The sequence below is a fragment of the Trichomonas vaginalis genome, chromosome VI, assembly GCF_026262505.1.
Source record: "Trichomonas vaginalis G3 chromosome VI, whole genome shotgun sequence".
Classification (NCBI taxonomy): Eukaryota; Parabasalia; order Trichomonadida; family Trichomonadidae; genus Trichomonas; species Trichomonas vaginalis.
Window position 1 is genome coordinate 19,732,972 of NC_067208.1, and position 14,688 is coordinate 19,747,659.

Sequence of the window (14,688 nt, forward strand, 5' to 3'; positions counted from 1 at the left end):
AGCTTCATTTCAGATAGATTTGAAATTTTGAAACTCTTGGTAGATTTTGAGTGAATGCTGACAATCATCTTTGAGAAGGTTTTCTTAAAGAAAACCTTCTCAAAGAGGTTTCTCAGGAGCCCTGAGGCTCCCTTTCGTAATGATTGGGAGCCTTGGGGCTCCTGAGACGAAGAATGGCTTCGCCGAATCTTTGATCAGCAGAGGCCAAATGAAAAGGCCTCTGCTGATGGATTCTCAGGAGCCCTGAGGCTCCCTTTCGTAATGATTGGGAGCCTTGGGGCTCCTGCAGCAGAGTATCGCTCCGCTCCATTAATTTTTTTTAAAAAAAGTGCCGTGTGGCAAATTTGTCCTGTTCCCAAACGAAATGAGCAACAGCATCTTCAGTAGATTGGCCTGGAACTGCATTCACCAATCTTCTTACTGCAGCATCTGTGCTTGAGAGCTTGTCAATAGTTTCTTTTGCCTTGGAAATCAACGATTTAAATGATCTTTCATCCAATTTCTCATTTGTGGAGAATAAATTATTCAGTGTACTTGCAGCATATGTGAAAATTTTTCTTTTTTCTGTTTCAATTTTGAGCTTCTCTTCTCCAGTAACAGCAGAAAGTTTTGATTCATATTCCTGTATCTGGGATGTTGTCGATGCCCGAAGAAGTTGCTTTTCTCTTTGTATTTCCTCTTCAAGATTTTTGAGATCTCTCTTCAAATTCTCGTTTGAGAGCTCTGACTTTGTTAATTGGTCAGATGTTTTATTATATTTAGTTTGCAAGTCAGAAATTATTTGGTTAAGGTTTGTTAACTCTACAGAATAGTCCTTGAGTTTCTTTCCAAGTTCATTAACTGTTCTTTCGTAGCTTTCCTTCATTAATTTCTTCTCCATTTCGAGTTTTTCTATCATTTTTGTGCTTTGTGTCTTTTCTTTCTTAATTTGAATTTCTTTTGTTTCTATCTGGGATGAAATTGAAGAATTCTGGCTTTGAACTCTTTCTTTATACTCATCAAGTGATTTCTGCAGTGATTTGTTCTCTTTCAGAGCATTTTGAAGTTCAATTTGGAATTGCTGAATTTCTTTGGCTCTGTTTTCTTCGCATTCCTTAATTTTAGATATATATGATTCTTCTATTGATGATATTTCTTCTTGGTTCTGTTTTGAAATGCTGATTTCGGATTGTTCCAAATTTTTAACTTTTTCACGAAGAGATTGATTGTCTTTTCTCAAATTATTGATTGTTTTTGTGGAATTTTCCTTTTCAGCATTGAGACGCTCAATATCTAAATTAAGTTTTGAAACTGTATTGTTCAACTCTTCATTTGATTCTTCTGACATCGAAATTGCTCTTTCTAAGTTCTTTATCTTTTTCTTCTGCTTGTTTATTTGTGATTGGTAGTTCTTAATCATTGAAGTTGAATAAGAAGCAATGTCTTCAACAGAAGAGAACTGGTTATCAAAGGAACTGTTGATATAATCAATCTGTTTTCTGTATGAATCGTTTTCATGGGAATATTCAAGAAGTTTTTGTTGCATGTCTTTGATAATATTTAATAGCTCTGTTCCTTGTCCTTTCAAGACATAATCGAGTGGAATGGAGTTTCCTGTAAGAAGTATTGAAAGAGAAACAATGAAATTGTTGATGGTTGACATTCTTTGCGAATTTTGAATATTAATTTTTTGTAATTCATCTTCTATTTGAGTAATTACTCCATGCTGGTGATCTGCAATGCATGAAAGCATTGTTTGTATCTTTGATCCTGCTTTCAATGAAGGATTTGCAATAATTGAGTTTAATTTTTCTTGAAGATCCTTTTCAAAGTGGGAAACATTCCATGATGATGCTGGAACAAAGTCTGCTTCTGTTGGTTGTGGTTTTTGGAGCTCTAATTTTGCATCTAATAATTCATCGTTCAAATTCTTGATTTCATCTTTTAGTTTCTCATTCTCTCCGGCTTTTTGCTTAATTTCATTATTAAGTTTTTGAACATTTTGCTCTAATTCAGAAATTTTGAGTTGATTTTCAACAATTTCTTTTTTGAGAACTTCATTTGTCTTTTCGAGCATTGAGATCGACTGTGATTGCTTCTTAAACTGTATCTCGTGCGATTTCATAACATCTTTATGGTTTTTATCTGAACTAGTTATTGTATTTCGAAGAGATTTGAGTTGTTCCTCTGATTCTTCAAGTAATTTAGATTTTGTTGAAGCTTCATTTTGATATTTAGTTATTGATGCATTCAAATTGATGATTTCTGTGTCGGATTCATCAATTTTATGAGAAAGTTCTGAAATTTTTGTTTGTAGAGCTTTATTTTGAGTGGTTAATGAATTTACTTTATCTTTCAGCTCGTTGATTACTGCTTTGCATTTTGGTTTTTTCTTATTTTGTTCAATAACTTGAGGAATTTCTGGTTTTTGGATAATAATCTGCGGAGGAGCTCTTGCTGGTGACTTGGAAATTTGATCCTTAAGCATAGCAACCCTTTCTTCGTAAAGTTTGATTTGATTTTGATAATCATTTATTTGAACTTTGTAATCTTCAGTATTTGTATCAATGATATTCTTTAGACGTGATATTTCTGTAATATATTCTTTCTCTTTCTTATGGAATTCAAGTATTTTCTTCTTATTTTCGTTTTCTGAATCTTCTGAATTTTTGTGCAGCAGAACGATTACATTTTTCATTTGTTTGATCTTACTTTTCATATTGTTAATTTTTTGTTGATAATTAATCTCTGAAATATTCTGATTGAAAGATTGGGTTTGAGAAAGCACTGAAGAAGTATTTTGTGGTGGTGGAGATTCGAAGAATAAAAAGAGCTCGTTAATGTCTGCAATATTGATCGCGAGATATTGATTAATGTTGTTAATTAATTTCAATAGTTTTTGTTTTAAGACTTCTTCCGAAATTTGGTAAGATTTTATGTTTTCATCACGTTCTTGAATCTGAGAATTGAGTTCGTCGATCTTTTTCTTCCATGATTGAGTCGTTAAATTCATTTCCTTTTGAATTTCGTAAATTTCGTTTGCTCTTGCTTCTTCAAAGTTTTTCTTTTGTTCTTCTAATTTATTTAATGCTTCTTTTTGAGACCTTGTTGCTATTTCAAGGCGATTAATATAATCATCTCTCTGAGAAGTCATTTCTAGTATTTTTGTCTTGAGTTGAGCGTTTTCTTTACTGATTTCTTTAGTCTTGGCCGCAAGTGCAACAGCTGATTCGAACTGCGCCTTGAGGAGACTGTTTTGTTTAATTAAGTTTGCGTTATCTTCTTTAAGTTGTTCATTATGCTCTGCTGTAGCGTTAGTTGATTCTGAATAAAAGTCAGCTGGTTGTGATTCTAGAGGATTCGCATCCGAAGAATCAAACATTAATTTATAAAAAAACGGTCACCATATATTTTGATTTCAGTAGTTAACATAGAATATACATTAGTAAACAAATATATTCTCCGCAGAAATTATGGTATAAACTCAACTAATTCAGATATGCATAATCAAAAATGAAGAATTTGGAGATTTTAGAAATGTGTTGAGTACACTTGAGTATAATAGTAGGTAAATCTCAAATAAAAGTCAAAAATTCACATAAAATTATTCATCTTATTGGACGTTAAGAATCTGGCATATTAGGCATTTGTATTCTGCATTTCATACATATGCAATAAGTAATTCATGAGATTGTTTATCTAAATTTTAGAAGAGGCCTATTGAATAGGACGTTTGAAATCAAATTTTAAGATTTTTAGAAATTTGCAGTGCAAATCCATTTGAATCGCATAATACAAATATAATTTACAAAATCTGAGGCTGGTCGATCGAAAATTGTTTTTGGCATTAATTCAAGGAAGAGATTAACTACTGAATATAGTCAATATGTTATACAGAAAGCCTATATTGATAATCTCAATAGTTGGTAAATAAAAGTGTTTGGAATTATTTCCGTTTACATGATTTTATATGATTTTATGTAAATGGATAAATGCTATTTAGAGAAAGCATTATTTTATTCACATGGTCAGAAGGATGATAAATTTCTGTGTAAATTTTGCCCATAACTCAGATTTTTGTAAAGTTGAATGACAATTCATTTAAATCTTGTTGGTGATGTCTATTAGTTCATTTTTTCCTGCGCGGGTAAAAGTGCCGCGGGCGGGATTTTTATCACAAATTTATTGAATACCCTTTTCAAAATAAATTGAGAAAAAACGTCCAATCATTTTTATTGATGACTCAGCACTTCCTGTTCACAAGCGAATCTGTTACAGAAGGTCACCCCGATAAGATCTGTGACATTGTATCAGATACAATCCTTGATGCATGCCTCGCTCAGGATCCAAACTCCAAAGTTGCCTGCGAAACCTGCACAAAGACAGGTTTTGTTATGGTATTTGGTGAGCTTACATCCAATGCTAACCTTGATTATCAAAAGCTCATCCGTGATGCGGTTCGCAATATTGGCTACAATTCTTCAAAGGTTTGCTTCGATGCAGATACATGTGCCGTTATGGTTTCTATTAGCCAGCAGTCTTCTGACATTGCCGAGGCTGTCTTCCTTAACAAGTCTCCAGAAGATCTTGGTGCTGGTGATCAGGGCATCATGTTTGGCTATGCTACAGACGAAACTAAGGAACTCTTCCCTCTTACACACGTTCTGGCTCATGGGTTAGCACGTAAGCTCGCTGAGGTTCGCAAGAATGGAACAATTCCTTATCTTGGACCAGATGGCAAGACACAAGTTACAATTGAATACGAAAGATCTAATGGATCCCTCAAGCCATGCAGAATTCATACAGTTCTCATTTCAACAATGCATACAGACGAAGTTACACTCGAGAAACTTCGTGTCGATGTTAAGAAGCATGTCATTGATGCAGTTCTTCCAGCAGATCTTGTTGATGACAAGACAATTTTGCATATTAACCCAGGTGGCCGCTTTGTTATCGGCGGTCCACAAGGAGACTCCGGTCTTACTGGACGTAAGATTATCGTAGACAGTTATGGTGGTTGGGGAGCGAACGGCGGTGGTGCTTTCTCCGGAAAGGACCCCACAAAAGTCGATCGCTCTGCATCTTATGCTGCCCGATGGGTTGCCAAGAGCCTTGTTGCAGCTGGCCTTTGCTCTCGTTGCTTAGTTCAGCTCTCCTACGCTATTGGTGTTGCCCATCCCTTATCTGTCTTTATCGATACTTACGGAACTGGTAAAGGAAAGACCGACGAGGAACTCGTTGAGATTGTCAATAAGAACTTTGATCTCCGACCATATGCAATCATTCGTGATCTCGATCTTCTCAGACCAATCTATGCTCAGACAGCAGCATATGGTCATTTTGGTCGTACAGACATCGATCTCCCATGGGAAAAGGTCAAGGAGATTAAGTTCTAAGGCAATTTTTTATTATGATAGACGAATATATTAAATGAATTTCGAATTTTATACTTTGTGTAATTGAGCTACCTGTACTATGTTTGCAGCTAGTTTTTGGTGTTTTTTGTTAATGTTTGTAACTATGCTCAAAATTTGAAATTGAAAAAGGGCAAATAATAGTATTTTGAGAAGAATTTTATCGCAAAACACTTTCTACTTTAGTTCTTTTCGTCATTATTTGATGCTTTATGTTGATTATTGAGCTCCTTGCAAAAATTCGATACGAAAAATCCTAAATGAAGAGCGGAAAGAGTTATAACTCTTATAATGATATTATTGGCTTATAAACTATCGTTTTCATTTATTTTATTAGATTTATCCTTATTCAATCCCTAAAATTTCATATAAAATTTTGGTAAAGTGAACGTTTATTAATGTGGAGGACTCTTAATGCGTGTCCAATTCAATATCCTTCATATAAATCGTCCGAAATTATAGATCTTAAGTCAAGACAACTCGAATTCTTCCATCAGGTTAAGAAAAATCCGAAAAATTTAGACATCAAACTTATTAATTGCTCGAATAATGTCATAACTTCATTAGATAAATCATTTCTCCATAAATACCCAAATTTAGAAGTATTCGATATATCAAATAATCAAATTACAAAGATTGAACACTTTGATAGACAGCCAAAATTACAATTCCTCAATATTTCAAACAATAATGTACCATTAATCGAAAATTTAGAACAAAATCAAGAAATAGTGCAGATTGTTGCCCCATTTAACAAGATTCACTCAATATTTTTAAGAGATCAATTACCAAAACTAGTTTATCTTGATTTACGATCGAATCCGCTGAATAAATTGAATTTTGGAACAAAAATGCCTGCGTTAAAAGTACTTTTAGTTAGCAATTGTCAGTTAACAGAAATGCCTGATTTTACATCTTTCCCTGCACTTGAGTTTTTAGATATTTCACGTAATAAGTTGGAGTCTGCACTTAGTGTCAAACAAAATAATCTTGTTGTACTTAATATATCACGAAATCAAATTACAGAATTGAAAACTTTTAGAAGTTTTAAGAAACTAGAGCGTTTAGATGTATCTTTCAATGATATTGAAGATGATGGTTTTCTGAAGGCTAAAAAACTTAAATCTTTGAAATTATTATACGCAAGGAGTACTAGATTGAAGCAAATTCCAATATTGACGCAAATATGTCCTAATCTTACAGAGTTAGATGTTAGCTTTTCTAAAATCGAAAGCATGAAAGATGTATTAAAATACATTTCAGCAAATCAACAAATTAAAGCTCTTGATTTACGTGGAACTGAGGTAACACAGCACATGTATCCATTGCAAGCATATGATACTGTTATTGAATCAATATCTATGTTCAATTCATATCATCCAGATACAATTACAAATCGTCAGAAGTACAGACAACAGATCATTAGTAAATTACCTTATTTGGAAGTTCTTGATGGTATTACTATTACAGAAGCTGATAAAAATGGCCAAACTGAAGCAGTTATTTCTGAAATTGAATCTTCTTCTCTTCAAATGTCTCCGCAAGATTCGAAACTTGATGATGTTACAGAGCAACCAGTTGAAATTACTAATGCCAAAACTTCACAGCTTGTAGATTCTGAAGTTATGGCAAGAGATCAAATACAATTCTGTAAAATTACCAAATGTGAAGACATTTTCATTGAAAAATCTTCTGCAAAGCTTGAATTTAAGCATTTGGATAGTATTGATATTGAACCAGCCAATAATTTTGTTATTGACAATCAGATTGATCATGAAATTCCTGAAAAGGAATTAAAATTCAGCATTTCGACTGAAAAACCTCTTAACTTAATGATAGTTTCCAAAGAATTGGTTAACCATGGCATCAATCCTGTGAGAATTCGTTTCAAAATTAAAAAATTAAATGAATTTGAAATTAAGGAACCAGAATATGCAACTAAGAAGGTGAATACAACAAGAGAAAGAACAGCTTCTGAAGAGGAAGAGGATCATTATGAAGAGGAAGATGTCATTTATGTTGAAGAAGAGGAAGAAGAAGTCAAAGAAATCAAAAGGGAGGAGGCTCCAGTTTTATCAGGAAGATCAAATAAAAACTATAACTTCCATAATCAGAGTTCTGATATTTACTCTGACTATGATACGGATAATGATTTGATGGATGAAATCAAGACAAAGAAAGATGAAGAGAATAAAACGAGTGAGAATACAGGAAATAATACTGGAACTAGTCAGAATAACGAAGGAACAAACGACACGAAATCTCTTGAAAACCCTTCTTCAGGAAAAAGACTTTTCAAGGATTCTTCGTCGGATGATGATTTTGGACACAAACCAGGAAGGAGATTATTCAAAGAAGATTCTGATGATGACGATGATGGTGATAAAGTAAAAATCCAAAGAAAACTTAGTGACTTAGATGGTCCAAAGAATGCTCCTAAATCACCTGTTTCAAGTGATGATGAAAAGCCTCAACAAAATAGTAAGCAAAGTAATGGAAATCAGGAGCAAAACGATGCTACAAACCAAAATGATACTCCAAACCAAACTTCTCAGCAACCAGAAAATAAACCCAACGAAGATAAAGAGAAAACTGAAAAGAAATCTAACTCCAAAGGCCCAAAGACTCCTGAATCCAGTATCTCAGAAGATCTATCAGATCTTGGAACTAAGAAAAACAGTAATTCGAAATCTAATGGAAAGAAATCAAAAAGTCAGAAATCGCCTGACTCAAGTCTAATGGATGAAGAAGAAGAAGTACATGAATTTGTCAAGAATTCAAAGACATCTAATAAAAAACTGCAAGCACCAAATTCGCCTGAATCAAGTTTATTAGAGGAGGAAGAGTATGAAGAAGAGGAGGAGGAAGAAGAAACATCTGAATCAAGTGATTATGAAGATAAAAACTTTCGACCACTTAAAAAGATGTCAAAGCTTCCAAAATCACAAAATGAAAGTTCTGATGAAGAAGTAGTTCATAGCAAAAAAAGATCATTAAGAATTGAAGATGATAGTAGCGAAGATGAAGAACCTCATAAAATATCAAAAAAGAGGAGATCAAATTTTAATGAAGAGAGCACAGAAAATGTGAAGACCCCAGATTTTCCTAATGATTTGAAACTAGAGAAGTTTAGCGATAACTCAAGTGAAGAAGAGGAAAAAATTCGTAAATTCTCTCGCAGAAAAAAACTAATGCAGAGTGATGATGAGAGCAGTGATGATAAAGAAATACATAGAAGTTCAAAGGGCAGAAAAAAATCTAAACTCAAAGATATCAAAGATAGCAGCGGAGAAGATGGAGAAGAAAAATTTTCAACTCGAAGTTCTAAAGGTAGAAAAAAATTAGCGAATAAGAAATTAAGCAGTTCTGAAGATGAATCACCACAAGTTTCTGCAAAATCAAGAAAAAAATCATCAAAAAAGAAAATGAGTAGTTCCGAAGATGAATCTGCACCAGTTTCTGCAAGATCAAGAGGAAAATCATCAAAAAAGAAAATGAATAGTTCCGAAGATGATTCAGAGCCAGTTTCTGCGAGATCTAGCAAAAAATCTAGATCGAGAGCGAAGGAGAGCCAAATTGTTCCAGTAGAAATCATTGAGAATCCAGACGCGTTTAAAGTTGAAGATTTCAAATCTAATAGAAGCAGTCATTCAAGTAAATCCAGTCATAGAAGATCCTCTATTTTGAACAAAGGTGGAGATAAATCAATAAGATCTGATATTATTGAAAGAAATTTGGAGGACAGTGACACTGAATCAATAAAATCAATGAAGAAAGACAGAAAAGCAAACAGTAACCCACTTGTCAATCAAAAAATTGAAGTATATAGAAGAAGGATTGAACAACTACAGAATGAAAAGAACTTTGATTCTAGTTTGAGTCAATGGAGTGAATCTGATTCTCAATATAAAAAGAATCCTGGGAAGAATGACTTGGATCTTTCTGATGTTTATTCAGATATAAAAGAAAATACATTTGAAAGAGTTAAAGCTAGCAATCCCATTATTCCAATAAATGCAGAAGATGATACTGGTTTTAAGTTTGAAACACCAATGAAACCTGATCAAAAACCAGAAATTTTGAGATTAGGAAAATACACTCCAGAAATGAGAATGAAAGATGAAGAAACAATCAGGAAATTAAGAGAAGAAAATGAAGCATTCAAGAGGAAAATCGAAGAGCTAAAACTGCAAAAGATGAAAAGAGAACTTCAAGAAATAGAAAGAGTTCAAAGGAGAAAGCAGGAAATCTTTGATAAGTTTAGTGATTTTAATGAATATTCATTTCCTAATCCAAAAAGGGTTGATTCTAAGAAATTAGAAAATGATATCAGAAGAAATCAATTTGATAGTTCAAGTGATGATTCTCCGCTGATGAAAGATATTAAAATTAAAAAGAGCAAGAATATAGATAATGATAAGAAAGTTCCCAAGAAATTTGATGAAGATATACCAAAGAGGATTAAGAAGAACAAGAAATCTTTTAAAGAAGATTCTTCAGAGAATTCTGAATCAAGTGAAAATTTTATTTTGAAGAAGAAAAAGAGGATGGAATCATCAAGTGATGATGACTCTTTTGAAGAACAAAAATCTAAGAAACAGAAAAATAAAGAAGCAAAAATTCCTAAGCAAAGGAAGACAAAGTCGAGACAGAGTTCTCCGATTAAAGAAGTTGATCTTCGAAGTGATTCTGATGACAAATCAGTAAAATCAAAAAGGTCGAAGAGTAAATCACCAAAACAAAAGCCTAAATTGAACAAAAAGAAGAGTAGATCTTCTTCACCAACAAAGAAAGCAAAATTTAGTGAGGAAGAATCATCCGAAGATATGGATATTATTCCTGTTTCAAATAAAAGGAGTCAAACAAAGAAAAATAAAATTTCTCCCAAAGGAAAACGAAACAAAATTAATAAGCCAGATGAACCAAAGAAATCTCCGAAGAAAAGTAAAAATTCCGTTAAATCCGCAACTTCTTCAAAAATAAAGAAATTGTCAGCACAAAACTCGCCGGATATAAACGAAACGAAATTGAAGAATAGAAACTCATCTCCGAGAAAGAAATTTGGTATTCAGAAAAGTCCTTCTAAATCAGATGCTGCATCCACAGGAAACGTTGGCAAACTTCGAAAGAAGAAAGACCAAAAAATAAGAAATAAATCCAAAGATATTGGAACAGAAGATAATCTTTCAGTAAAATCTGCTCCAGTTCAAGCAAAAATCAAACCTAAACCACTTAAACCAAAATCTAAGAGACACGATATCCCGGTGAATGAATATAGCGATGAAGAACCACAGATAACTAAATCTAAACGAAAACAAGAGAAGATAAATGATGTAGAACTTAGCAGCTCATATTCTTACAGCGAAGATGAAAAACCAGTTGCTAAAATAGTTCCAAAAAAGACTCAAGAGAAGGAAGTGAAACCAGATAAAGATAATAAACTAAAGCATCACCACCATCATCATAGTCATCATGGTTCTCATCACTCCCATCATTCTCATACAGTGCAAATCAACAAAGAAAAGAATCACGGAAGGAATCATCACCAAACAGAGAAAGTTGAAAAAGTTAAAAATCACGACCACTCGAGTCATCGAAAGATTGTATCTGAAAGGGAGAAAAATAGTAAAAATGATGAGCATCATCACCATTATCATAGTAGTCATAAGCATGAGCACGAACATACTTCAAGGAAGCATTTCCACGATAAATCTCCAAGTATTTATAAAGATAGAAAGGAAAACATATCTTCTTCTAATGAAGAATTAGATGATAGACTAGATGCGATTGAAAGAGCAACAGATGAAATGAAATCAAGGATAAATTCCTTAAAATATATTATGAAAGAATCAAAAGCACCACAGAAACAAATTGTTATTAATGTTAAATAAAATTGTATTGTTTATTACGTTAAATATAACTACTTCGAGCATTTTTTGTTTCATAAAACCATATCCAACGTAATGAAAATTATAGACTGACAGATTGAAAATAAGGCAATACAAAAGTAATGACTGTATTAGTATGGGTTATTTAAAATACGCAAAATTAATTCTGGAAATACTCAATATAGAGCTGAAACAGGCGTGATCGCTTTTGAATTAAAAGTGACAAATAAATACCGAACACACTAAAAATTTTCCAAGTTATTATTGATGTCTGATGTATTTTAAATCATTCTTATTGAACACTTATCCATCCTTCTCAATTTTTGAGATATCAAAAAAAGTTTTTTATAAAAGAATGAACGATAATATAGATCTTGATACAGATAAGGAGGAAAAGAAAATTGATGTTTCCGATGATGACTATCAGCTAGGAGGTCGTCCGCCGCTGATAACCCTTCTTATTATGTCACTTGGACCTTTAATTTCGCAAATTGTACAAGCCCTTACTAGTGTTATAGGCTCAATCCTCGTTGCCAATTCCATAGGTCAAATCGGTGTTGAAGTTTATGGCGCCGTATACACTGTCGAGTTCTTTGCTGTAGCTATTGCTCAGTTTCTTTCCGCGGGAATTAGTGTTCGACTTAGTTACTTATATGGTGCTCAGCAATTGGACGATACTCACCAATTGTTCGTAGATTTTCTGAGAATAAGTGTAATTCTTGGTATAATTACACCATGTATAGTACTTCCAGCCACGCAGCCTGTAATCAGATGGTTTGGTGCCGATGAAGAAACTGCGCACCTTTCGCTGCTTTACATGAGCCTTATTACAGGCGGCTGCATGTTTAATATTATTTTCTTAGTTTCATCTGGAGTTATTCTTGCAGATGGAAAATCAGTTACATACGCTGTATTCCAAGTTGTCTCCTTTGTGTTAAACGTTGGAATTTTCGCTCCAATTCTTCTCTTAGTTATCAAAACTCCAATTTGGGGAGCGTCGTTAGCAACAATCTTATCGCAAGCTATACCAGGAATCATCATTACAGTATTGATTTTCAGAGGAAAATATCGCCTCGAACCGAAACTCAACATGTTTATCAAACCATTCTGCGCAGAAACAAAACACGCACTCAAAATCGGATTTTCTACGCTCATCTCTCAGATATCTTTGACATTACCATTTTTATTGATGCAAAAATAAGTAAACAACGCAGCAACAGCGATTAACCAGTATGGAAATGCTGTCGCAGTCTGGGCTGTCGTTGAGAAACTTTACTTAATCGTTGGTGGTATTTGTATTGGCTTTTCTACTGGTTTTCTCAATCCAGGATCATATGCATACGGAGCTAAGAACATCAAGAGAATGCTTAGATTATTCCTTCATGGGTTATGGCTCTGTACTCTTTGCTGTTTAATTATTTCGATCGTAATTATTTCAATGCCTGTACAAATCTCAAAGCTTTGGTCAACATCAGAATCATTCCTCGAAATGTCCAAAGCCATTACTCCAATTCTTTACTATACGGCTTTTACTTTAGGAGTCCAGTATATGGTCCCTGTTCTTCTCCAAGCCACAAAAAGAATCTTTGCTTCTTCAGCCCTATCCATCCTTACCTTGGTTCTTCCTGTTCCTATCTTCAGTACAATTTTGTACTTCACAGGAGACGGAAAGGCCAATCCACGCAGAATCTTCTTCACTTATACATGCAATGATATGTACTCCTTCGTTGTGTGTATTCTCTTCTTCATCAAGCCTTTCAAGAAGATTGTCGTCGCAATCAAGACAGGAGTTGTCGAAGGATCCGAAGAAGAGGAAAAGCCAGAGGAAGAGGAAGAGGAAGAGTCTGTCGAAAATATGGATCAACAAGAACGTCCTGCCGACGAAATTTAATTTAATTTTCTATTTTAATAGAAAAAAACCTGTTGTACGATTATATTAGAGAATCTTTCACTAAACCTAGTTTTATTACTCCGGGTTTTTTAAAATATTATCCAAAATAAAAAAATTTCTAGAAATCATTATAAAACAGATGATATGTGGATGACCTCATAAGTTGTGTAATACGTTCTCTGATAATAGAAAAAGTTGTACAGTTATTGAGTTTACGATTATCAAAGATTATCAAATTAATGGCTTAAAAACTCTTATTTTGAATGGATTTTTTTTCTATCATTTCAAAATAAATCATGATTCAGTAATTCAAAACCTCAGAAATAGAAAAAGTCTGAATTCTCTTGAGATGCATACTCAAATCCACTTGCAGCTATTTTGAACTCTACTCACTGATACAATAATGCATATATACTAGAATCAGGTAAAGTTCTTTTGATGTTTCTCTTTGGTTGAGAAGTAGTATATGAGTGCGGGTTGTGTGACTTTTTTTGTAAACGTAAGAATTCATACAATATTGAACGATTTCGTATCATTTTTTTTACATATGAAGTAAAAAATGTATGATTCTTACGGTTTTTATTCTTACGTTTTTGAATAAATCAAGATTTAAAAATTTTCAAAATTGTAAGACATTTACACTCAACCCATACATAATGAAATAAAAAATAAAAAATAAAAATTTAAAAAAATAAACTTTAAAAATTCATGTCTTACATTTTTTGAATCATATATTTTTTATTTTGTATGAAATGAGCGTCAAAACTAACAGCGTTAAAAAATTGGGATTCACAAATGAGGAAATAAAGGAAATATTAGAGGAAGCGGGTTATGAAGTTGATAAATATTATTTAAGAAATTGTCAAAAATTTGCCGAGTTTTTAAATGAGTTTGATTATGATGGAAAAATGAATAAAAATGATGTTATAAATTTCTTATATCCCACATCTAAAGAAGAAAACCTAAAGAACCTGATTTTCCCTGAATATTATGAAGAACGAATTAAAGATGATGAATATGATGAAATTGAAAGACTGGAAAAAATAAGAGATGAAATAGATGAAAAAATTAAGGAATTAAGAGAAGTTGAAAAATATAATGAAAATGAAGTAGAGGGTTTAATGAATATCCCAGCTTCAGAATCAGCAGTTCAGAAATCTCATGAAGAAAGATATAAAAATTATGTCTTAGAATCAACACAAAATTTATTAGATGGTGAAATAGATGAAACACTTTCAGAAGAAGGAACTAAATTTATTCGTAAACATAAGTTACAATTTATTGATAATGAAGAATACCCTTGTATATTACTTTCACCACCTTTAGATTCTGAGAAATTCAAAAAAGCTCTTAAAAACGTGACATATGCAACTAATACAATTAAGAAAGAAGATCATGATATTTACACAAATTTTTATATAAATGAATAGTGTAGATTTAAAAAATTTAATTGATGATTTAGTATTTAATCAAAATTTTCTTGATTATTACGATTTAAAAGCATATCTCCAAAAAT

General features: G+C 32.8%; 4 protein-coding genes across 4 annotated transcripts, besides 2 other annotated features; all 4 read left to right on the plus strand.

Moving 5' to 3' along the window:
• Positions 1-357: part of a mobile genetic element that runs on past the window's edge.
• Positions 358-4,215: 3,858 nt separating this feature from the next.
• Positions 4,216-5,443, plus strand: TVAGG3_0895110 (methionine adenosyltransferase (MAT) family; the record flags this gene model as incomplete). Its single annotated transcript, XM_001318614.2, has 1 exon — positions 4,218-5,375. One exon carries the CDS (start codon positions 4,218-4,220, stop codon positions 5,373-5,375), a length of 1,158 nt encoding a protein of 385 aa, XP_001318649.1.
• A 348-nt stretch (positions 5,444-5,791) lies between these two features.
• On the plus strand, positions 5,792-11,284 carry TVAGG3_0895120 (uncharacterized protein; the record flags this gene model as incomplete). The annotated part of the gene is made up of 1 exon (XM_001318615.1): positions 5,792-11,284. One exon carries the CDS (start codon positions 5,792-5,794, stop codon positions 11,282-11,284), a length of 5,493 nt encoding a protein of 1,830 aa, XP_001318650.1.
• A 352-nt stretch (positions 11,285-11,636) lies between these two features.
• On the plus strand, positions 11,637-12,482 carry TVAGG3_0895130 (multi antimicrobial extrusion (MatE) family; the record flags this gene model as incomplete). The annotated part of the gene is made up of 1 exon (XM_001318616.1): positions 11,637-12,482. The coding sequence occupies one exon, from the start codon at positions 11,637-11,639 to the stop codon at positions 12,480-12,482; it is 846 nt and encodes a 281-aa protein (XP_001318651.1).
• A 169-nt stretch (positions 12,483-12,651) lies between these two features.
• TVAGG3_0895140 (multi antimicrobial extrusion (MatE) family) lies at positions 12,652-13,250 on the plus strand (the record flags this gene model as incomplete). Its single annotated transcript, XM_001318617.2, has 1 exon — positions 12,720-13,172. One exon carries the CDS (start codon positions 12,720-12,722, stop codon positions 13,170-13,172), a length of 453 nt encoding a protein of 150 aa, XP_001318652.1.
• Positions 13,251-13,838: 588 nt separating this feature from the next.
• Positions 13,839-14,348: a mobile genetic element.
• The last annotated feature ends 340 nt before the right edge of the window (positions 14,349-14,688 follow it).